This window comes from Mercenaria mercenaria, chromosome 19, assembly GCF_021730395.1.
Source record: "Mercenaria mercenaria strain notata chromosome 19, MADL_Memer_1, whole genome shotgun sequence".
Taxonomy (NCBI): Eukaryota; Metazoa; Mollusca; class Bivalvia; order Venerida; family Veneridae; genus Mercenaria; species Mercenaria mercenaria.
The window spans coordinates 32226881-32251667 of record NC_069379.1 but is presented as its reverse complement, the minus strand read 5'-3'; the positions used below and the strand labels follow the sequence as shown (position 1 = coordinate 32251667).

The following is a 24787-nucleotide window of genomic DNA, read 5'->3' as shown; positions in this document are numbered from 1 at the left end:
CCTTGAGCCGACAAGATTGACTTATGGGTTCTGCATATTGTCTTGATGAGGTGATTATTTGACCTAAGTGTCATGAAAATCCTTTAAGGGGTTTAGGACATATGGAGCAGACATGAAAGTGAAGGACGGACGGACGAATGGACGGACGGAGACCATTCCTATAACCCCCACCACTTACAGTGCAGAACCGGGTATATGTTAATGTGATTTAATTTCCAGTTTGATTCGTTTAAGAAAAGTAAATATGAATGATTGCCTACTTTGTTTCAATTAACGTTACATCTGACCTGTGAATAATTCTTTGTGTAAACGGTTTAGATGTGGGAACGAGTTCGCTTACATGAAATAAACCAAACTGACAATAAGCTGTAGTAAATAAAACAAGAATAATTTTGTCTCATAATCATTATAGCACGCGGACGGTAAAACATTACAAACAGACATCAATTTGTCTTTATTCAGCGACGCACTATTATCCCGTGTAGGGCAATTTCTACGACATCCTTCCAAAAACATATTTATGGATATAATTTAATCCGCGATATATGGAACGTCATTGGGAGTTTATTCCACGGTTAAAATTGAGTCGAGTCGGACCAAGTAGCTCGGGTAAAACGATCTAACACCGGAGAACAGAAATTTTACAGATTTGTTTGAGTACATTTACAGATGTTGAGTACATTTTTAAAGGGGGTAGACAAACAATTCTACAAAAGTAATGTAATTAATATAATAATATTTCTTTTGTGCATAAATTAAGTTTTCTTTCTTGTATTTTTCTTTCTTCGAATTTTGACCCGAGAACGATGTTCCTGGCCATGTTGCTTGTCATTAGGGCGATTTTGATCGGGTCGGACACGGAAGAACAAGAAAAAAAGAGCGCCCAAGGATGCTCACATCTTGGGTGACTGCACCTTTTAAATAGAATATGCTATAAATAACACAACGTCTTGTACAAGTGTGGATCGTTAAGAATGTAAATGATAAACACTTCTAATCTTGTTAAGGCATTTATGGCATTAGTATATGTTAACTGTGAATTTGGTGCTGAGCCATCTATATTCCAGAAGCGGAGGGAGTTCCATGTCTGCATTTGGGGCTTGTTGTCTGGATCTGGTTGACTGAAATCAAAATAAGGAATCACAGATATCATTACATTGACCTGGAATTTGGGCAGCTTTAATAAAAGTGTTAATTTCATACAGTGTAAAGTTAATGAATGATCAGGCACCTGACTATTTCTGACTTAACTGAAAGTCTATTAAGTATATTGACAACTGCCATAATGTTACAGTGGAATTTAATTTTCTTATTCACCAGTTCTGGTCCCCAAATAAAGACTGCTACAAGAATTGGGAACAATGCTAACTGTGTAATATCTACGCCAACCTACGTGCTAGCCTCTATATAATGAATCCCAAATTTTCTGCCCCTGCACCGTCTGTGAACAGGTCTACATCTTCACTGGTGACTAAACACCGGTCATGGAAGACTGAAACACGGGTTTAGTTATTTAAAAACAACAATCACATTGATAAATCTACATTTTTAAACTCTAAGGTGAAGATTTTGCAAGACCATAGGTTGAATGTACTAGGCGGCGACAAAACGGACGTCCTACAACGATCGCTCGGCAGCAAAATACAATGAACAACCAATGATTGATCTTTTTAAATGTCGATTTCGACCGAGCAAAGCCCATGCGCTGAACCGTACAAATAGCTGGATAAATAAAATCTTTGACCGACTATTCGGATGGGTATGATCAATAGTGTATCATTCTAAATTCACAAGTAGTCTTTTTTTAGACTAAAACTAATGGTGAAACAGTTAGATTTTGTAGTGGGTGCTCTTTGAAGGTCCAGCGATTCAGCCTGTTTCGACATCCTTATTTATTTGCCGACGTATCAACTCAGAATTTCAATCAGTAAATCGCATTTTTTAGAATCTCAGGTACACGTGGTCCTGTGTATTGAACGGGAAACCCCAAACAAAAACAAACGTACAATTCTGCCTCGTTTTCATCATAAGATTTTAGACAGTGTTTTAGCACTACAATGTTAACTGGAGATTTTGCTAAATCCGTAAATTCAGCTCAAGATGAAATGCTAGGGGTTTCATTGTTAAAACTGGCCTCACCTCGCCCACGACCTCCAAACCCTGGTCGGAAAATGAAGGTGGCCTTGACCTCTAGATTAATTTTTCTCGATACAATAATTTCCGGGTGAGGGAACGAACACTTAGAACATGCTTGAGAAAACCTACAACTGGGCCGCGTGCATCTCTCGATGTTGAAATCATTGCAGGTGGACCTTTCTGGTTAATACTGATTTCTAAGTGCTGGATTAACCTGAATACAACGCCATCATAGATCATTGTTTATTTTGAACTATGAAGTAGGGGTGAAATGGCCTGACCTACACGGAACTACTTGTCATATGATTTCTAAGCCAAACCACCCTGACGTCATGTTGCGTATGTTATACATGTAGTGTAGCAGATCATAAATTCTGTCTAAATAGTTCAAGAGTTAAACCGAAACATAAATATTAAAAGCATTGGTTCAATTCTTTATACACTGAATCTGTTCTCAGCATTCATATTTTGCCGACTCAATGTGAGCATCACTATAAAGATTAAACACTGAACCCTTGCAAAATGCGGATAGCTCTACTACTCCTTTTAAAAGTAAAGCTAAATTTATACATAAACTTAAGCATTTTTTGTTCGTCGACCATATGTAGTAGGCATCGTGTTAACGGTACCTAAAGTTTCAGTAAAATTTAAGTTTGAATTCACACCATACGCCGCAAAGCGACCATGATTTTTTGTGAACCAGTACTAGCAATAGCTCTATTAATGGGAACTATTTGAAAAGCTTGTTCTTTTGTTCAAAGTCAATTAAATTACCAAAATTAGACCTACCGAAGTTTTACTGTCTAACTCTGTAATCAAGGGTGTCCTCCTCTAAGGTCTCGTGGGTAGGCTTCTAGCCGCGACCTTCGTTCCGTCCATCCCCGTGTGCTCTAGCGTTTCAAACAAGCGCTTCCTGTAATTGCGACGCGCTCGGCTTCTGAACCTCTGCGAGTTTTAGCGTTCCTGGTCCGCGGCAACACTATTCCTGAGCACCCTTGGAAGGACAGGTTCCCGTCTATGACGCCCATGTGGCATTTTACATTTCAGATTTAGCAAAATGTCGCAATAAATTAGTACAATACTATTAATGTGAAGCTAGCGAAAAAGTATACCCAAATAGGATAGACGACAATACATGCAGACGACAATGTTGAGAACAAATTTATGAAATTATTCTAATTTCAAAATAGGGTGTGGTTATCTGGTGGTATACAATCGCGGATAGGAAAACAAATTATTTTTTAAAAAAAACTGTCCCTTTGGGTTTATATATAAATTGCAAAATCAGCTTGCTTCTGCATTTGAAAATTGCTCAGGCAGAAAGCAAGGTAAAACAGGCATTTAAACAAAAATCTTAGCGTAACATTGACCCGTTTAGAATGGCTTGAATTAATGATTACGAAGCGCGAATCTTCAATAACTTCAAAAGTAGAATCATTTTTAACCAGATGTATAAAGAGGAGGCAATTTTTATAATATATATGTCAGTTTCATTTGTGCTTGTGCGTCTGTTAGTTTGCTTGTATGGATGTCGGTTTGTCCTCAGTGATGGATTTTGCTATAATGTATAACTGAAAGTGATATCTGAAATAATAAGGTATTATGTCCGTGCAATTTCAATACATTAAAATTATAATTTAATTGCCTTTCAGTTGAAATTGAAGATAAGCGTGTATGGATCGGGGCATCAGATACTTCGGTGGAAGGTACATTTGTCTGGATAGATGGTGCTACCTTTTCTGCATTTACCTATTGGGAACCAGGCCAGCCAAATAGCTCTGGTAACCAAGACTGTGTCGACTTAGTCAACTTGAACGGAAAATGGAAATGGGATGACGGTTGGTGCACATGCAAACTACCTAGCTTATGTGAATTTAATTGATGTCCTGCGTGCGCGCATGCGTGTTTCGATGTAAAAGAGGGGACAAAAATTTTGGGAAACTCTTTCTATACAGGATGCCGTATAGTAACAATGTTAACGTTTTTTTTACTTCAATATAACTGCTGCCTATTCCATAAAAATTGAAACGTGAACTTCGATTTTGACTATTTTGTTCTGATTCCAATTAATTACATTTCAATAGAAAATTGCTTAGACAATCGTTATTAACCCTACATCAATGGCAGCAGCCATGGCGTTAATCGAATTTCAAAACGTATCTCTTTCACCATTCAAACTAATTCTTACAAACGAAGTTTAGAAGTTTTAATTACAAAGTATTAAAGGGAATGATTCTTGCTGAGCAGTTTCAAAGAAAATAGCAATATACTGAATAACTGTTGGATACGAGTCCAAATATATCTAGTATTGTACAGTACAATGTTAAATAACCTTTTTAATTTATATCTATTTTATTTTAGAATCCTGATTTCAAGACGCATAATAAAACTCTGTACGCAGAGCGCCTACTTAACCCGATTTACATTCCAAACATTTTCACGCGTCTCGGGCTTTATCATATGTTTCACATGGGACTGTTGAACCGTCCATATACAAAAGAGCAGGGTTTTTTCTATGGTAGCATTTTATTTATTCTACTGTTTCAACAAAAATGCCTAGAGTTCAGACACGAGTGACTTTACGTGACAAAAAAGATAAATTCTTTATCCTGTCATACACACGTAAAGTGTGCTTGCGCATTGAAGTCAAAACATCATGGCAGGCAATAAGTGCGTGCGTGCGTGTATGTGTGCTTGCGTGTGTGTATGTGTGCTTGTGTATGCGCATGCTTCAGGGTTACAAGAGGGGACAATACTTTTATTTGAAACAGAACCACAAGGTACCACATAATAACAATGTAAACGGTATTTTCTTCAATTCTAATGCTGTCTGTTTCATACAAATCGTAACGTTAACTTTGACTTTGACTATGCAATTTTGTTCTACACCAAATGCAATCTTAACAACATTTCAACAAATAAGGTGTCTTAAACATTCGTTTTTGTATGTATGTCATTGGCAACAGTAATGGATTTTTTTCGACTTTCAAAATTTTGTCTTTTTCTTATGCTGTATTTTTATCATATAGACGTGTCACTGGATATATGTTTTATTTAATTCATTATCTTAGGAAAATAATTAAAACCTCTCTGATAGTTCTTTAGTGTATCACTTTACGTCGTGATTTATACCGTAATAAATGATTTGGCACATATAAGAGAACACGTGAAGCGGAGAGTTTATGTGCATTAATTCTGTCCAGAACCCGCAAAGTACGTGGTTTATTTTTCAATCACGTTTTCAAACTTCAAATTATATCACGACAATATGAAGATTTTTCAGCTTGGGAAAAGTGATGTCGACCAAGGACACCTGTCTCAGCATTATATCATTATCTATGTCGAGTCGATAAATGATCATGTTGACTGCACACATAAGGCAACAATTGTCATTATATTATTAATTGCGCAAGAACTATCAGGGTATTTGAAAAAATAGTTATTGAATTTATCAAGTCGCCGGTTACTTATTATAAATGCTCATCAAATAAAATATATATGGTCAGTCTTTATTCGTCGTGAAAATGAATTTGTTACGGATATTCCGCCATACTTATTGCTACAAGTTGATACGCCCATGATTGATACGCCCATGATTCAATACCACGTTTAATTTAATTCATGTGAGTGCAATAACTATTGTAACAGTGTAACACACTAATATAGTATGTAGGTCGGAAAACTCATCCAGGATGTACGAATGTTACATGTATCCGAAAGGTTCTGTCTTGTGTTATTTGATTTTTACCTTAGAATATTCTTGATTATGTTCATTGTTTTAAAGGAGGTTATAAATGTAATTGTCGTGTGTAATGTGTCTTTACATTGACGTGTTTTCATCTTGTTAGTGTGATTCCTATGATATACTTGTATTTTAGCATATAGGACGTGTTACTTTATTTTAGATGTTTTTATTTTATAGAGGTGTTATCTTTATAGACGTGTATTTTCATCTTTAGAAGTTTTTTACATAAGACTGTGCTTCTCACTTCTGTGTGTTGTGCCTGAGTTTGACATTTATAATTTTAGGAAAACTAAAGAGCCCAGTCACAACACTTACTTGAAAAGACATCAAAAGAAACTTGATTCAAAATGTAATTATAAAAGAAACACAACCTTACCATTTGGTCATATCAGTGCTTTAAATGTGTTTGAAGAAATGTATAAGAAATAAAGTGAATAAACATTTTGAGTAAGGTGGTTAATAATGTTGAGAATGTTGAATAGGGAGTTTAGTTAAGTAATGGTGCAAAAGAAAGTATAGACTTCAAGTTATCAATATTTAGTTTCTACAATCGTCAATCCATCGATTAATATTCTGAGATAAAAGTTTGATGTTCAACGTTTGATATTTGGAAATATATTTATCAAAAGTATCATTAAGTGCAATCTAATGTTAAGTATCATCTATTAAGAACTGTTTACGAATATTCTCGATTTGGTAGGGAAGTAATGTGACACAATGGTAGCTCTTGGGTCACTTTTCAGTTAATGAACTATTGTATTTATATATCTGTTATTGTTTTAGGTAGGGAATTGAAATTATTCTTTAAAAACTTAATCAAATTGTTTATCTTCACAAGTCTAGATCATTGTAGATATTTACAACTCTAGAGAGTTTCGTAATGGCGGGATGTTTTATGCATTACGTTTTGTCTAAATTACTCTGTTTACTTCAGATTGTGCGAATTTCTCGACTGAAATTGATTTGATATAAATTATTTTATTATTACTTTCTATGAACTTTTCATTAATTTCTTAAAAATGACCATTACTTTTTTACCTAGTCAGCAAATTTCTGTTATTAATAACTTCAACAAAGTAAATCACAGTCAGATGCCTACTAGATGTGACGTTAATTATTTTGTTTGCTTCGGTACCAGTTATTCATTTATAAAAAAAATAACCAAGATTTAGAAGAGATTTCAGTGGTAAGATTAATGTGACACAGAACTTGGACAGGCTTAGAATAAATCATTTAAGAGGGTGATGTATCTATATTTACCTAGATTGTATACGGTGTAGTCCATTGCAGAGTTAAAGCGGTCTTCTGCGCACGCCCGGAAGTGATTATCAATTAGAGCTCACTGCAAAAATACGCAAATTATTGCACGCATTTAGTGTATAATATGCATCATATACTGACTAAAGGTTAGGGTTAGTATCACAATGGTTACAAAATATATACATTTAAAGTACCTTTAGTTCAGATTGATTGAATCCGGTATATACCAGAGTCTGTAATTTATACCGGCGCTCCAAGTCTGCATTGAGTCACAGTCGATCGTATAATTTCTTTTGTAAATAAATCTGTGTGTGTGTTCACAACTGACTTTCTTGTTAAAATTTATGCATCCTACATTGAGGTGTGTGATGTTACAGCTTGTTCCAAATAAACTCGTAACATAAACGAATCAAACAAACTTACACCGCAAAAACACACAGATTCCTGGAAAATGTGTTGTAGGGAGTTTGATAATTGAATTTTTATTGTGCATAAAGTTTCATTTCATTCTAACAAATTCTACAATGGTAAAGTCATCAATCTGTAACATGTTCCGAAAATCAAAAATATCCACGGGCACATTCAAGGCGTTGTATCTTTTAGTAAATTTTGATTCAATCTAGAGATTCAGTGTACCTGTCTTAGAGAGAAGTAATAGAAACATGGTGGCAAGACATTTTAGCATAATAAGTTACAACGAATTGAAAGCTGTTCTTCTGTATTTATATAAAATTGATATTGAACGGATGCAGCACACACCAGAAGCCATTTTAAAATGTTTGTAACACCTGTTTTCTTTTTACTTGAAGATTAAGTGCTGAATAAAAATCAAAAGAAAAGTAGGGATCATATTTGATGCATGAAAATGTATTAAGTCAAACACACAAACTGCAAAATCAAAAATGAGATGCCAAATTGTGGTGGTGGTGTATGATCAAAATTGCCATGACTTATGCTTTCACGTTATCATTCACTAAGAAAAGAAATGCTACCTAAATGTCAAACATAGACCTGTCACGTGATTTCAGCAAAATATTGCAAAGAAAATAAGGAGTATTTTTAGAGAGCAAAATAAATTCTGAGGACAATTTGAATCAGCCATCATGCGACTGCCACTTTTTTGCATGTTTACCTATTTAGAGTCTGTATACATTAAAATAAATATAGTATTTGTAATTACTATGATCGGAACAGATGAACAAAGCAAGCTATATTGAGCATATCGAGGACATTATGTGACATATCATAACTTCTAATGATTCAATTAGCTACGTAAAAGACTCCCCTGTATGGTTTGCATTTGGTCATTTTCGAAACAGTCATCACTGAAGCGAAATCTGAAAACTGTAAAACGGACATTAGAAAATATACTCCTGCAACAAAATATTCAGAAATGGAAATAATCAAGTTTAGCAACATTTAATAACATGTATGAACTTACTATGAGCTGATAGTCTAAACAATAGAAAATGACAGTGCAATCTTTCAAGACAAATACTTGGTATCTTGTTTTTTCAAATGATTGAGTTTTTCAAATTGAAATACATGCAGCTATATACACTGACCATTGAAAAAATGAACGAAAAGACTGACATTCGTAGCTATAATAAATGCCGCATTATGCTTGATATAGACTCAAAGCAGATATAACACTGCATTGTGTGATTCATATGGACATCAGGCCAATTTCAATGCTTACAGTTTTTCGGTGGCTTAAAGCTTTTAAGGCTAATGATACCCGTTCTGCTAGGCCTATAACCTCTGTTACCAAGGTAAACATTGCTCCTGGAAAACCTTCTGTCGAAACAGGATGCTCGACTGTCGTTGGAAAATACAGCCAGATGTACTGGCATTTCAGAAGGCTGTGTGCAAACATTTCTAAACTACGTTTAGACCTGAGAAATATTTGCGCTAGGTTGGTACCTCATTTGCTCACCGGGGAGCAAAAGATACAACTCCTTGAATGTGCTCGTGAACCTTTGAAGTCATAAACAAACTGTGATAATCAGGATATTTCTATATTGCTTACAGATGAGCCATAGAGAAGGTCTGATAATAAGCTATGGAAGAGAAAAGATAAAACGCCACTATTGCCAAGACAACCATAAGTTTGAAAAAGATGCTGTAAGCAAAGCCGTTCAAGTGCCTTGTCCATCTGGTCATACACTCACTGCACTGGGCGATTCTGTAACAATCATAAGACAATAACAAAAGTTGGAAGTTGTAAAACATCTGCCTTATTCATATTACCTGGGTTCCATTGACTTTTCGTATCTCCATGGCTTAAGGAAATGCTTTTGGAAAAGCAATATGTTCTCTTGGCAGCGCCATATATCAGTGTCTCAAACAGATACATGCACCAAAGAAGACTATTTATCTGCTTTTCGCAATTGGGTAAAAAGGATACCAACATGTTTAAATGGGAAATACTTTGAAGATTTGTAATACAAATTATTTTAATAAAACATGGCACTTAATAAATCCGACCCCAATGACAGAACTTTTTGCATGACATTCGTATTTTATAGTTTACTATGAATCACAAATCTTCAAATTTGACACATTCTAATATAACATATATACAGTACATATAGATATATATTAGTATATATAGATAGTACGTTGAGTGTATGAAACACAACTGATACAAGCAAAACAAAATAAGTGAAATGTGTTTTCACAGTAGAGCCATGTAATGCACACAAACGACAGCGCCAAATTAGTGTGCCTACATATTTGAAGAATAGGTCTAAAAATCGACTTTGATTTCTTAATGTTTGACAGCCGTGTTCAATGTCTATTTTATGAATATTTTAAGAGTTTCACCGGGTGGACACTCTCCTTTTAAGTGTCATAATAGGATCATAGCATAATGTCAAAGGTCAATGACTGCATTTTATTATAAACGTCAGATCTGTGCCTTTTTGCTAGTTTTTTAATTTAAACTTTGAATATTTCGATGATAATTATGGATGTGAGTAAATCACGTCGTGCATATTTACTATGACTCTCCCAACTGGAGTAGACATACTATTTGCCCTGTACGCCCGTACGTCACACTTCATTTCTGATCAATAACTGGAAAACCATTTGACCTAGAATCTTTAAGCTTCATAGGATGGCAGTGCTGTTAGAGTAGACGACCCCTATTGCTTTAAGGGGTCAAGCTGTCAAAGGTCAAGCTCACGGGTGCCTGAATGTGGAACAAAATTTCCAATTAATAACTTTAGAACCACTTGACACAGAATGTTGAAACTTAAAACGATGATCAGTCATGCAGAGTAAATGACCCTATCGATGTCGGAGTCACTGCGTTGAAGTTCAGTGTCACAGGGGCTTTAACAAGGAAAACCATTTCCGGTCTGGAACTTAGGAACCACTTGACTCAGATCAGTTTCTCAGAATGATTGGTCACGAAAACAGGATGACCCCTATTGATTTTGGGGTCACTTTTCCAAAAGTCTGTGTCACAGGAGCCTGAACATGGAAAACTATTTCTGGTCAATAACTTGAGAATCACTTGACCAAGAATGTTGAAGCTTAATAGGATGATTGGTCATGCAGAGTAGATGACACCTATTGATTCTGTGGTACTGTTTTAAGGATCACTGTCACAGGGGCAAGAACATGGAAAATAATTTCCGGTCAGTAACTTAAGAACCACTTGACCAAGAATGTTGAAACTTCATAGGATGATTTGACATGCAGGGTAAATGACCCCTGTTGATTTTGGATTCACTTGATCAAAGGTCAAGGTCACAGATGCCTGAACATAGAAAACGATTTCCGGTCATTAACTTGAAAACCACTTGAACCAGAATGCTGAAACTTCAGAGGATGATTGGTCATGCAGAATAGATTACCCCTATGTATTTTGGGGATAAGATGTTGTGCGCCAGAGATACTATATTGAACGCTCGAAATAAGATACCGAAAGCTTGAGATAAGATGCTGTGCCCACGAAATAAGATGGCGATCGCCGAGAAAAGATGTCATGCCCACAAGATAAGATGGTGTGTGCGCGAGATAAGATGTCGAGCTCAAGAAATAAGATATCGAGCGCTCGAAGTAAGAAGTAATGCGCACGAGATAATTTAATCTTAAAAAAGTAAATGCATGTTCTAAACATACCATCGTACAAATGATACCCGCCATGTTTTTAAATCAACTGAAATTATTTCTATGCATATTAACATAAGGTTTTTATTAGAACCGGTGACTTCTCTTCAAGCGATTTAGCATCTACAATTTTGTAACTAACTGCTGGATGTCATGACTTCGAAAATGCTAAATAGCTGACTGCATATATAAAATTTTATTAGCATTGTATTTATGATAATGAATGAAAGAGTAACGCACGTTTTTGTCCCGAATTTAGGACCCAAAATTTTAGTTTGCAATCAATGCTAGAATAGTCCCAGGTGAAAACGTAGTATTTGTAGGTTTTTGGTTAGATATAAAAGATAAATGGACATTTGCGAATAAAGTCTACGTGCACTGTGGACACCTAAGACGACAGATTTTTCAAAAGGACCGTCTCAACATAATTTGATTATATTATACCGCATAATGCGAGATAGGAAAGAGCTTATAACGTCAATAGGGTTTGGGTTATTATATCATTACTATGGTGATATAAATTCGGATGTGCCTGTTTTAAGCTCGACTTTTCGAAGAAAAAGTAGAGCTATTGCACTCACTCCGGTTGGCGTCTGCGTCGGCATCGCCGTTTGTTAGGTTTTTGATAAAGTCAAATGTATATGTTACTATCAAAGCTATTGACTTGAAACTTAAAATAGTTATTTATTATTGAAGTATGCACCAGGAAAAAATCCCCATAACTTTGATTTGAATTTTGACAAAATTATGTCCCTTTTTAAATTAAAATTTAAAGTTTTGATACGCTCAAATATCTCTGTTACTATCAAAGCAGCTGTTGACTTGAAACTTAAAATACTTATTTACCCTCAAAGTCTCCACCAGAAGAAACACTCCCCATAACACTTATTTGAATTTTGATGCCACTTTTTAGCTTAGAATGTGTGTTTTAAATATTTGATAAAAACAAATATCTCTGTTACTATCAAAGCTATCGACTTAAAACTTAAAATAGTTATTTACTTTTGAAATCTACACCAGGAAAAATAATCCCCATATCGTTTTGACAGAATAATACCACCTTTTTGCTAAGATTTTGTATTAAACTGTTTGAGAAAGTCAAATATCTCTACTACTATCAATACTTTTCACTTGAAATTTAGAATGCTTATTTACTATCAAAGTCCACATGCGGAGAAACAATCCAGATTACTCTGGTCTGAATTTCGACAGAGTTATGTACCGTTTTAACTTGGATATTTTTACTTGCAAAGCTCTAATTAAGAGTAAAGCACTAAGAAAAGTCGAGCGCGCTGTGTTATGAACAGCTCTTGGTCCGTTTTTCAGTCCATTAGAGAGAAGTTATGCTACACAAATCGCCAAAAGTTTTAAAGCGAACCATGCGCTGTGCACGTCGTCATAATGTTGTGACCATTTGTGCCATGTTTCTTTAAAATCCTTCAAGCAGTTCAAGAGTTACACATCGCACTCGAATCAAAGATATATCACATTTGACCCCTAAGTGTGACATTGACCTTTTAGCTAGTCATCCAAAACATGCGCTCTGCACGTAGTCTCGACGTGGTGGACATTGTGCAATACCTCAAATAGATCAAGAGTTACAGAGCGGACACGAAACAAAGTCACATGGCCTTGAGACCTAATTGTGACATTGATCCTAAAGCACCTGATACAGGCGCTCTGCACGTAGTCTTGATGTGGAGAACATTTGTCAAGGATGAACACCTGTTGTATCCCAAAATATGTCCCCTCGAGCGTTATAACAACAAAGGAATGGAGATGCATGCTATTACGTTTTCTACAGTTTACCTACTGCCCTCATTTTGATCCCAACTGTCCCGGTTTATCATCTCGGCCGACGACGATGATGGAATACGGATGCATTTCGATCAGTCTAGCTCATCTTTTCAACATTGTCGCAGATGCGCAACTTATAATGTATGCCAAATGATTTTTTGTCAACTTTGGTTAAATAAATCAATAGACAGTCTTAGAAACAGTGAAATCTTCCTAGAAAAAAAGAAAAATAAGAAAAACATGGTCCCAGTGGAGCTTACCCCCAAGAACATTGCAGTCAAAGTAGGTTTATGGCAGGAACTGAATACTCTTCAAAAAGAAGGCACTATATTACGGGTCTAATACCTTAGGTCTTAGGTCAAATAATACATATTTAAAGTTCATAGTATTTTATTCCTGGTCGGAACAACAGAGAATACTTTTCTGTCATTCAAGCATTCTAAATTGTTTGCGTTTTTTTTATTTCGTCAAATAGATAATGACCCTTTTTACGCAAGCATGATCTGTGATGGCATTCAAAAGTGATGTTTTCGATTAATACTCGAGTATAACGTAAAAAGATTTTAACGTGACCGTTTGAAAGCTAATAAAACAATCTTATCAAGTGTGTACACGTATTATCTGAGCGCAATAACACATGATGACCGTTATCTTCACAGACCTTGGTATACTTGACCGAAATATTATATGTTAGGTATTAATACAAGAAGTATATATTTGAGCCTATTCATATGAATGTTATCAAATCTTAAATATAACCGACGAGGAATGTTAGAAATGGAAGTCTCCTGTACACTAGATGAAGCGAGTCATGACATAAACTTTTCTGAACACTGTCAATTTGAGGAATATATGTGCAACGCCTGCTTCCGGCATCATCTCATGGGTAAAAGGAATAGAAATTATGAATTGATTGATATGAATGACCCATGTATTGCTGCAAGGAACATTTCAGAAGAAGTAGAAAAATGTAAACAGCACAATAATAAGGCAATTAAATTCTACTGTCGTAAACATGAAAGTGTTGGGTGTGGTGACTGCATTTTATCGGATCATAGTACATGTAAACCCGAATACATAAAGGACTTATCGAAGAACTTTCAGGAAATCCAAGATTTTATCGACTTGGAGAGAAAAATTGAACAACTGGAGCGTGAAAGCCAAGCAAACAATGAAAATATTAAAAAAAATCGAAAAGAGTTTAAAGGAGTGCACGAAGAAGTACTAACCGAGATAAGAAAGTTTAGAACAGATATCAATATCTATCTAGATAAGGCAGAAGCAACAATCATATCTGAAATGAAACAAATTTTGTCCGACAACGACAAACTCCTTCAGAATCTAGGCAATAATTGTTCATTAAATTTGTCAAAAATTGAAGATTTGAAGCAGACACTTGACCCAACTGTCCATACAGAAAATGCACTGTTTATACAAACAGTACGTAGCAAAGCAGGTGTTCTGGAAATTGAACATGAGCTTTCAAAATCTATAAAATCAATATGCGAAATCAAGGGTTATGAATTTGTTCCTAATCAAAAACTGTCCAGTATGATCGAATCTAGAGAAAATCTTGGCAAACTGAATATTTCAAAAATAAATGAGAATACTAGGTATAATGAAATCACACAACTGGAAATGAACGTTGCTACATTAACATTTGTGGAACCAAGGAAGCAAAAGAAGACAATGCAACAGAAAACACATAGACAAACTGGTAATATAACAATACCTTTTAATTTAATTGGTGTTTATTTTCAGTTCTGTACTCTACATGTTATAGAAAACAGACACATATGTCATGTCATATTTAGTTTATTTTTATATTACGAGGATGTATGTTATCAATATCAAATATATGTAATCAATTATGCCATTGTCGGGAGATTATGTTTTGCACCTTGCAAATTTAGTCTCCAAAGTAAGCTCTTATTTTCATCATTTCATCAACATTAATCATGAATAAGACCTCTAACAGCTTCTGTGAAGTTTCGTGTTGTGACAAAAGAAAACACAAGATAAGAAATGTACAAACAGTCAAGACAAAGATTTAATTGGAATAATTTCGTTCCTAAAATGCATTTCGCTCACAGCGGTGAACGGTGTACGTAGAAAGAGCATTAGAACCACTCACTGCTTTATGGTGAAAACTTATGTAGGGGATCCGGCTATGTATAGCTCTTTACTGACATATATAACAAAACAAATAAAAAGCTGATTGGTAAGTTATGAGCTAGTTTTGATCGAAAACATAAAATTATTCCGTCTTGTCGAATAATATCAGATTTCATGAGGTCAGAAATAATGTCTTGTCCCGTTTTCTGTTAAATCCTTTATATTGCATCCAGATTAAGGTATTAGATCACTAATAGAGAACCTCCTTTTTGAAGGGTATTCAGTTCCCAAAATAAACCTACTTTTACTGCAATTCTTATGGATGCGTAGGTTCAAGTCCTACTGGGACCAGATTTTTTTCCTTATTTTCCTTTTTTACTAGTAAGTTTTTACTTCTTTCAAGACTTATTATTGATTTTGTGTACAAAAATGGAAAAAGCTGAATTTTATAAGCGATTTCTTGGTGTTCAAAGTGTATGTACTACTTACACAGAAGGGGTAGAGTTACACATCTTTAAAAATATTGAATTACACGCGGTGAAAGTTCTCTATTTTGCTTTCACTCTTAGATTATATATTGTGGAAGAAATTTAGGTAGGTTTTACATCTTCCCTAAGGTTATTTTTAAATGGAATAAGCAAAATTCAAAACAGAAACACATCATTGGACCTTTTTTCTAATGTTGAAGTATGAATTCTGTCTCATTAAATCCGTTTACTTGAGGCACCAAAGAAAATATGATATTGACATTTTTATTTTGTGTTTTATAATTGTTTACCTATAGTTGGGTGATTCTTCTATTGAAATTAATGGTAAAATGAGTTCTCTGCAAACGTTTTAGATAGTGGCTATCACTTTGAAATTTGTCTCTACTTGAGCTTGAGGAGATACCATAAGTTATTCAAAATTTATAAAAAACGGCACGGTAAAAGTTGTTTAAAATTTGCAAAATAGTGCAAAACATAGTTACAGTTACCTTTCAGAATATACCAAGCAAAGGCCATTTTGTAAACATTACTATTAGTGAACTAATACCTTAAATGATCCTACAATAATTCAGTAATTACAAATATGATAATACCCTCACTTCACGATGATTTAATTTCAAGCACGATTTCAACGGCCTTATCTCCAATCTACTATTTCAGCTTTTTACACCAAAATTCAGCAGTCTAAACTAAGAAAGATATTAATTTGACGTGATTCATGCGGCAGTCAATTTATTTTAGTTAAAATTTTTGTTGGAAAATTACTAGCAGGCTTTGGAATATATTATGTCTGCATTTTACGTCTCCTGACCAATAGAAATGCAAAAAACTTGTAGCAGGTTAGATAAGAATAGATGTACACAAAAGTAAAGAATAATCACAAAGACAAGGTGTCTTTTCATTGAAAAAAAGCCGGATTATGAATTTCCTTTGCATTTTTGTTTTTGTAGAATGCATTTAAAACATTTGTTCGGAACTTTATGTATGCACAAAGTTCCTTTTAGCGTACGAAGTTTCTTATATTTTAGGTGTGAGACGGCCATATGTTTATGTCGGTGCTCGTGTTCAAGCAGAAACTGATCTTGACTGGGTAATTATCTAGTTTTCATTTTGTATTGAATGAGTGTAACAATAATCAAAGGACGATGATATATTAAGCGAAGTTGAGCTTTTTCAAGTTACGTAATGAACTGAATATTAAAACATCAATAAGAAATATTAAACAATGTCATAAACCTATTTTATAACTTAATACTTCATTATTTTAATAGTTGCATAAGAGTTGCATCAAACTTCAAAGTTGCTGACTAAATATCGACTAATCTATAACAAACGTTAAATAATTTAATCAATTTATTATATTTTACAACTTAACAATTAATGTATTGTCATAGTTGTGTAAGAATTGCATCAAAGTTTTTTTGATATGTTATGGAGTAACAGTTGTTATTATTACTTATGTCGCGACAATTAGTGACATGTGTGACCTTTTTATCGTGTCATGAGACTGTTCATTCAGTAGAATTTAGTGCAAATTTGAAACCAATATGCATAACAGAATAATTACATCAATACCTTGACATTTAGGGATGCTATTATCAGCCCGGGTTTAACCTAGAGTACTTTTCAATTTAGTTCTATCATGACTGGCAGAAAGGTACTGTAACAGCTGTACGTCCAAATGGAACTGTCGACGTGAAGTGGGATGATACAGGAAGAACTGTATGTGGTTACACAGTAGGACTGGGACCGACGAGTGTTAGTCTTATCTAAGAAAATTTAACTCTGTATTAAACATGTATATAAATTCATGGGAACACTTTCAGACAACATTTAGTCTTTGAAATAAAAGTTAACATATGTAAGTAAAGAACATTAACTTGATGTGTGATGTAAAACGATGCGCGGTATTAGATTTGTAAAACTGACTATGGTTTACTATAACGCTACATATATAATTATATATTTTTGTACAAAATAATGGAACCTCTAAATATCTATATATTAGCAGACAGTATTGATGAACTGGTTCTGAATGTTTTTTTTTTTCAATTTAAACAATATTTTTCCCCATCTACTGTGGTATGTTTATAACATGCACTTATTTTTTTTAGATTATATTATCTTTCGCGCACATCTTATCTCGTGCGCAATACATCTTATTTCGAGCGCTCGTCGTCTTATATCGTAAACACGGCATCTTATCTCGAGCGCTCGACATATTATATCGTGCTCACGACGCCTTATCTCGTGGGCACGACATATTATCTTTCACACGACATCGAGATAAGCTGTCGAGCGCTGCGAGATAAAATGTCATGCACACAAGATAATATGTCGGCGTGCACACGAGATAAAAAGTCGTGCGTCCGATAAAATATTGTTACGAGCTAGCTGGTGGTGTTTGCTATTACTTGATGGCTTCTTTGGTAGCGTAGTAGTTTATAGCTGGATGTGGCCTTCAGCTGTTAATAAGTTGGCGTGTGAAAGGTTTGGTCGGTCAACTAATTAAAGTTCTAACTTATCAGGCAAATAACTAATAACACCGCATAAACAGTTAATTAAGTTTATTCATGTATGTACTTGCAATATTCCTCAGAATGACATCATAAAATGTTATATTATTCACATACATATTAGACTGAAACGACCATAAGGTGTATTAAATTCAATAGTTAAAATTTATAAAATAGCAATGTAATTATGCATTATAATTAAGGCTTTCCATACTTCTTCAAAGATGAGTGCATGTGCACTCAGTAACATGACATTGAGAATTGTACTAATATAGCCAAAAAGTTATGCTAAGATATATGTATAATGTTCCCATAAATGATTCAAATTTGCTGGTATGTAAAATTACTCCATATAGCCAATAAAAATTGCTTACAATAATGTTACTTAATTTTTATACTGTTATAATAATCAAAGATAATTCTCTTAAGACACTATAAGCAAAATGTGGCCTATCTGCTTACTATTCCGAACTCAAGTGACCCCAATCGTCAAAATTTGGACCCTTTTATACCAAAGGCTCAACCACAACCCACCAAAAATTGGTTGAAATGGTTAAAAACAGTTAAATCCACCACTTTGGTTGGCGGTTGCAGACAAAAATGGTTGGTGCCAACCATAGCTACATGTATCAACCATAAATGGTAAAACTACTTAGAACTTACTTAAAAATATTTAACTAGAGAAGAACTGAGAAAATGTGATTTGATTTTCTCTATAAAACAATTAAAATATGAAATTCCAGTACCTTAGAATGGTTTACAAAGGCTTTTTGCAGATGATACAATTTACATAATGTTACAAGTACTTTGATTGTCTTGACAACAAGTTAACAAACCCATAATGCATCAGTACAGCTCAGCTTCCTGTTGACATTTAATACATGTGAAATTGATGCTTAAAAAGTTTAAAGGCTACAACATCATCAAACGAAGGATTTATGCTAAATTACTCAGCAAAATGATGCAGAATTAATAAGCCTACATGCATGAAAAAGGATTAAGTCCAGGAATAAGAAGAAATAGTGAAAATTCAACACAAAACTGATGTCGTGAAAACAGATAACTGCAGATAAAAGTATAAACATTGGTTTCTAGAGTCTCTGCAAACAACCAGTATATAACCTGTATCAATGAGCTTTAGTGTTTTGATATTTTGTCAAAATACAGTTCATTGTGCATTTTATGGCTGGTGATAATCAACGATAGACTAAAACATAAACAGATGATGGTTTCATGAAACAAGATTACAGTCTGTACTGTGAGTATATGTTAAATTGATAATTGCACAATGTCTTATTGATGATCGTATCAATATGTCATGCGCACGAAATAGTATGTCGAGCGCAATACATCTTATTAAGATGTCTTGTGCACGAGATAATGTAATCTGGAGAAAAATGCATATAGATATCATATTCTGTTGTATGACTTTAGTAGCAAATAGCTAATTTGTGCAAGCAACATATTGTTTTCATAAAATTATATTCAGGTTAATTCTATCAATATATGTTTTTATTAACACTTAATACCTAATGAGTGTCACGTAATAATATTATATGTATATTGGATTCCTTGAAAAATTAGAAATAATCTATTTCATTTGCTATTTATCTTATTCTTCTTTTGACCTTGGCATATGGTCAAGTAGAATGTAAAAGTCCGTGTACGTGTGCTTATTTACGAGATGCTTGCACAAGATTTAGGAAATGTGCGGATTTCTCATTATTCTAAAATGTATGATATCATTTAATCTTTAGAAAATCGTAAAGTTGCCGGGTATATAAATAACGCACCAGGTGCCGTGTTTTCGTGACATGGTTTACGTTTCCGTAAGCCAAAATACTGACGTTATTCTATGTTTTCCCGATTAATGACGTTGTTACCTGAGTTCTGATTAATCAAACTTGCATAACCGATATTTTATTTCAAATGTCAGTATATGCAATGTAAGGCAACACGATCGATCTGGCTGAAAAAAAAAATCTTACTAAAATATGATCTGAAGCCCAAACACAATATTTTATTTTTCTACTTCTTGAAAAACCTGACTTAAATATTTTTTTTACATCAGCCATGCCTAAGTAGCCTTATCTAATTCTTTGAATAATTCTTTTGAAAGGAAATTGATGATTAGTTTAACATACTAATTATTTTAGCTCGATTGTGGTAAACTCCTTAAGCTTATTTGAACCACTCTCGAGTCTGCTTCCTGAAACAGCTGGTGTTTTATAAGTAGACGCGGTCGTGACCCCAAATGGGCTTGAAAGCCGCGGCACTTGGTTGGATCACCACTAGACCATCGCTTCCCTAAGATTGATGATTAAAAGTACCAATGACGTTCAAAAGATGTTTTGCAGCGCTCGCAGCAAATATATTATGTCTAAATGTTATTTATTCACACATATGAATCTAAGTTATTACATAATTTCAATTGTATATTATATACGCATATGTATACAATGTACACAGTTTATATGCGATTGTATACATTTTCATCATAACTGATGCATGGGTAATAACGGCCTTTGAATGTTGGATTTTTGACCTTGATTCTTACGATAATGACTTTTATCCCGGGATTCCAGCTTAATATACATTTTAATTTTAAATATAGACTCCTAATTCATTGAAATCAAGGCTCTGATCAGCTGTTAGTAAGCCGACCTGACGTCAACGAGTTACCATGTTTTAACAGTATTGAAATAAGGGAGGTAACATAGTATAACTTAGGAGTGCGTAAACGTCTCGAAATTTAATCTGTGCACAAAACTAATGATTCAGAGAGCGTACATTACGTGTAATACTTTTTCTGGTATACCTTTTGGATTCTGAAAAGTCTTTCATATGAAATATGAGAACAAATGCGATGACACTCTTTCTCTTCGCATGTATGACAATAAATGGTATGCGCATGAAAACGTGGCGTCAGTATTGTCGTTTCAGTGAAATTCCTTATGGAGTGTATGTAAGAATAATTGTTATTTGATCGTTTTGAATTTTACAAAAAAAAGAAATTTCGAAGAAAGTATTCATTGTACATATTATTTTCATTCTTACCTAATAACATTTTACATGCATATGCAATATGTTATTGTAGACAGGGTGCTTCAAACAAAGAATAACCGTGTTTTGATACTAACAATATATTATTATATGGAACATTAACTTGCTAGATGCTGTCCCTCTTGCAAATTATTGTACGTTATGTAGAACAATCAGTTACCATTTTATGAACTTTACTAGCACAGAGCTAATTTGTGCATACATATTGTTTTCGTATACTTATATTTGGATTTATTATATCAATATGTATTTATCATCAACATTTGATATCAATTTTATATGTAATTGATTTTCCTAGACAATGAGTGTTACGTAATAGTATTTTTGTAAATATTTCAATGTAGTATAACACTGGATTCCTTTGATAATTAGATATATGTTTACTTTTACTATAAATCATCTCATGTTGAGGCTCAGTATCAGAGCGATGTCACGTGTCATATGTTCATATGGAATGTAATGGTCCGTGTGCGTTAGCTTAATACTGAAGAGAGTTTTGCACATAATTCTGCGGATTTCACATCATTTACACTTTTTGCATATTATTTTATATTTAGACAAATAGTATGTTTGGCAGGTTAATAGATAATGCACAAGCTGTCAAATTTCGTGACATAGTAAACGTTTCCATACGCCAAGATAAATCGAGAGTTTATGTTTTCATTTCAAGCAAATTTGTCCACAGCCAATCCAAAGTAGCCTTACTCAATTTTTAAATTGTTAATTCTTTTGAAATATATGATAAAAAGTACAAATGTCATTTCAGTACATCTTTACGTTTGAAGAAACTATTTGACTTCAGAAGTTATTTCTTTATGGCATATGTACGTCATTATATCGTTTCATTCATTTTTTGTGTATATGATTACAGTTTAAATGCATGTGAAAACATTTCCATAATGATGACGCATGAGTGATAACGTTCTTTGAATGTTTGACTTGTCCTTGATTCGTACAAATATTATTTATTTTTTTGGGTCCCAGTTGAATATAGATTTTAAGGCTAAGATTTCTAGGTCATTGATAGGACTATTTTTGGCTGATAAAAATATCATCTAAACGTGACCCCTTACCAAAATTCAAATGAGGTCTGTCAGATTAAACGGCTAATTTACAAAGTTTTAATTGTATAGATCAAAATATACAGGATAAGCTTCTTAACTAAAAATTTAAACTTTTCCATTTATTTTAAGAATAAATCATTAATACTATATAATCACTTTTTACTACGTATTTTAGAGTATATAAATGCTAAAATTTTGCTTTAAAGAATAAATGTATAAAATATAATGTTCATTTTAGACAACAAACCAAAAAGTTAAAAATAAACAGCTTTTTTTCTTTAGGCAATGTACATTTTAGCCTTGTTAACCTTGAGAATCAGTGCATTCTAACAGTATATTTTGAATCTAATTTAGATATACATATTTAATCAGTTTACATGTCCTAAAATATTTTTGATAATTGAAATTGAAGCTGGTAGATATCATGGACTAGTTAGAAAAACTAAATCGTATATTCAAATACTTTAATCGAATTGCTTTTGAAATACAATTTTCTTCTTTGTATTTCATGTTATTAAAACTTAGGTTTGGCGTTATCTCTTGGCAAATTATGAGTATTTTGTGAACGCCATATCAAGTAAGAATAATCTAAAAACTTTTACTGTAGAGACAGAAGCATGAATGAATCTTTTGATACATGTATCCTTGGAAATGTGTCTGTTTCTGAATATGTAGTTATGTTACATTTTGATGAATTATTGTTTATATGTGTTATGTGTATTGGTAATATTTTCGCAAAGACTATTCTGGATAACATATGTAATGTATTTGTCGAGTTGCCTGATTAAACTGATCTGAAAAAAATATACCTTTGATCCATAGATATAAACTTTGATATACAAAGTGGTTAAAATGCTATCAATATAGTTACACAAACACGCAGATTTTTTTCATGTTTTATTTGATATGTTGATATCATTTTATATGCCTCATGTGCTACATACATTATATCATAAACCTATGTAAGCGAATAAGCGTTGTTGTTATCTTTATATATCACAAATCACAAAGGCTTTTAACAAGGGCATTTAACAAATACATATTTACTGTCTTGCGGGGGAATAGGAGATGGGGTGGGGACTCCTTGGTTTGGTGGTTACAGTCACTGACTTTTACTCACCTGCAGCTGTCCCTTATCACTGCGTAGTTTCGAGCCTTGCGTAGGATGTAATATTCATCATGTAAAGAAGCTATCCAGCTGGTTACCGAATAACAGTTGCTTTAAGCAGATGCTCACCTGCGCCTAGAACAATGTCGGGATGGAGCATATTGCGTCTTCCTCTACCGTTAATTCAGGACAAACCGTATTAGGACTTCATTTATGTCGTTTTCACTCTTAACCCAACAACAATGGAAAACAACTACAACATTATATATTATTCTCTATTATGTTAGAAACATGCCTTGAAATTTTAAAACGATTTACGTATTAGTATGTATTCAGAACCATTAAATACTAGTAATTGTCTGGTCAACCATTCTTACAAATAACGATGTTCTAGCTCTGCCCACATTTAGGGGGAAATTCTATATGTGTATGTGTAAAATATTCATGTGTTATGATCTATTTCATGTGTTTAAAAAAGCAATAATTATTGTTAATCGGGATTAAGATACAATAATGGCTATAATATCGGCAAAAACAAACACCAGTAGAGCAGGCTTGTGGGTAAACGGTTTCCAGTTAATAACTGGAAAACAAATATCGCATTGAAATAATCGATATAAAGTGACCATGACCCCTTTATATATATACTTGTAAATAATTTTATTGTCACGTGATCATTATTATTACATACGGATTTATGAATTCGCGGAGGGAGGGTCAGAAATTTAAATTCGCGAAGGTTCTTTTCTTATATTAGCGAAATTCCAAATCCGAAGGTCATGATTAAAAAAAAATGCCCATTCTTCAGTACACTATCGAATTTATGCACGCCAAAGACTCGTTAAATACTTAGTCCGTTACGGTTTTTTCGTATTAGTAATCGATTACTTTATTCACAGAAATTGATTTTTTTGACAGGAATTGATAAAAAAAAGCCTTTAAATCCTTTATTCTATTTGTAGGTGATTACTCGTATTATATCTAGGAGCTGATAAGATGTTCAAAATTTGTTACAGTCATTTCATTAATTATTGTAACGTACCAGTATATAATACAATGGTGTGATAAATTTTCCGCTAATCTTTATTGTTATCTAAACAAAATATGTTAAAATAATCAGGTTTATCAAGGAGATAAAGCATGGTAAGGATCACGCGCACATACAAAGTGCATCAAGGAGATCCTCTCCGCAACCTGTTAAAAACAAAGTTATCATGTTATATACATCCCTGCCAGGAGAAGTAGAAAAACATGGTTGCATACATTCAAGATAAATTAAATGAAAACAGAACACTACATGTATAACGAAAATCGCCGTAACAGATGATGTTTAAGTCACAGTGTAACACACAAAAAAAAACAGACGCAAATGTGAT

General features: G+C 33.8%; 3 protein-coding genes across 3 annotated transcripts in view; all 3 read left to right on the top strand.

Moving 5' to 3' along the window:
• LOC123541799 (uncharacterized) overlaps positions 1–24787 on the top strand; it is a 326932-nt gene that overhangs the window by 138007 nt on the left and 164138 nt on the right. The window lies entirely within an intron of this gene.
• LOC123542253 (complement C1q-like protein 4) overlaps positions 1–24787 on the top strand; it is a 323111-nt gene that overhangs the window by 216347 nt on the left and 81977 nt on the right. The gene's annotated exons all lie outside the window — the stretch shown is intronic.
• Positions 13735–23266, top strand: LOC123544260 (uncharacterized). The gene is made up of 3 exons (XM_053531021.1): positions 13735–14774; positions 16689–16750; positions 17296–23266. The coding sequence occupies exons 1-3, from the start codon at positions 13793–13795 to the stop codon at positions 17431–17433; spliced, it is 1182 nt and encodes a 393-aa protein (XP_053386996.1). The 5' UTR covers positions 13735–13792; the 3' UTR covers positions 17434–23266.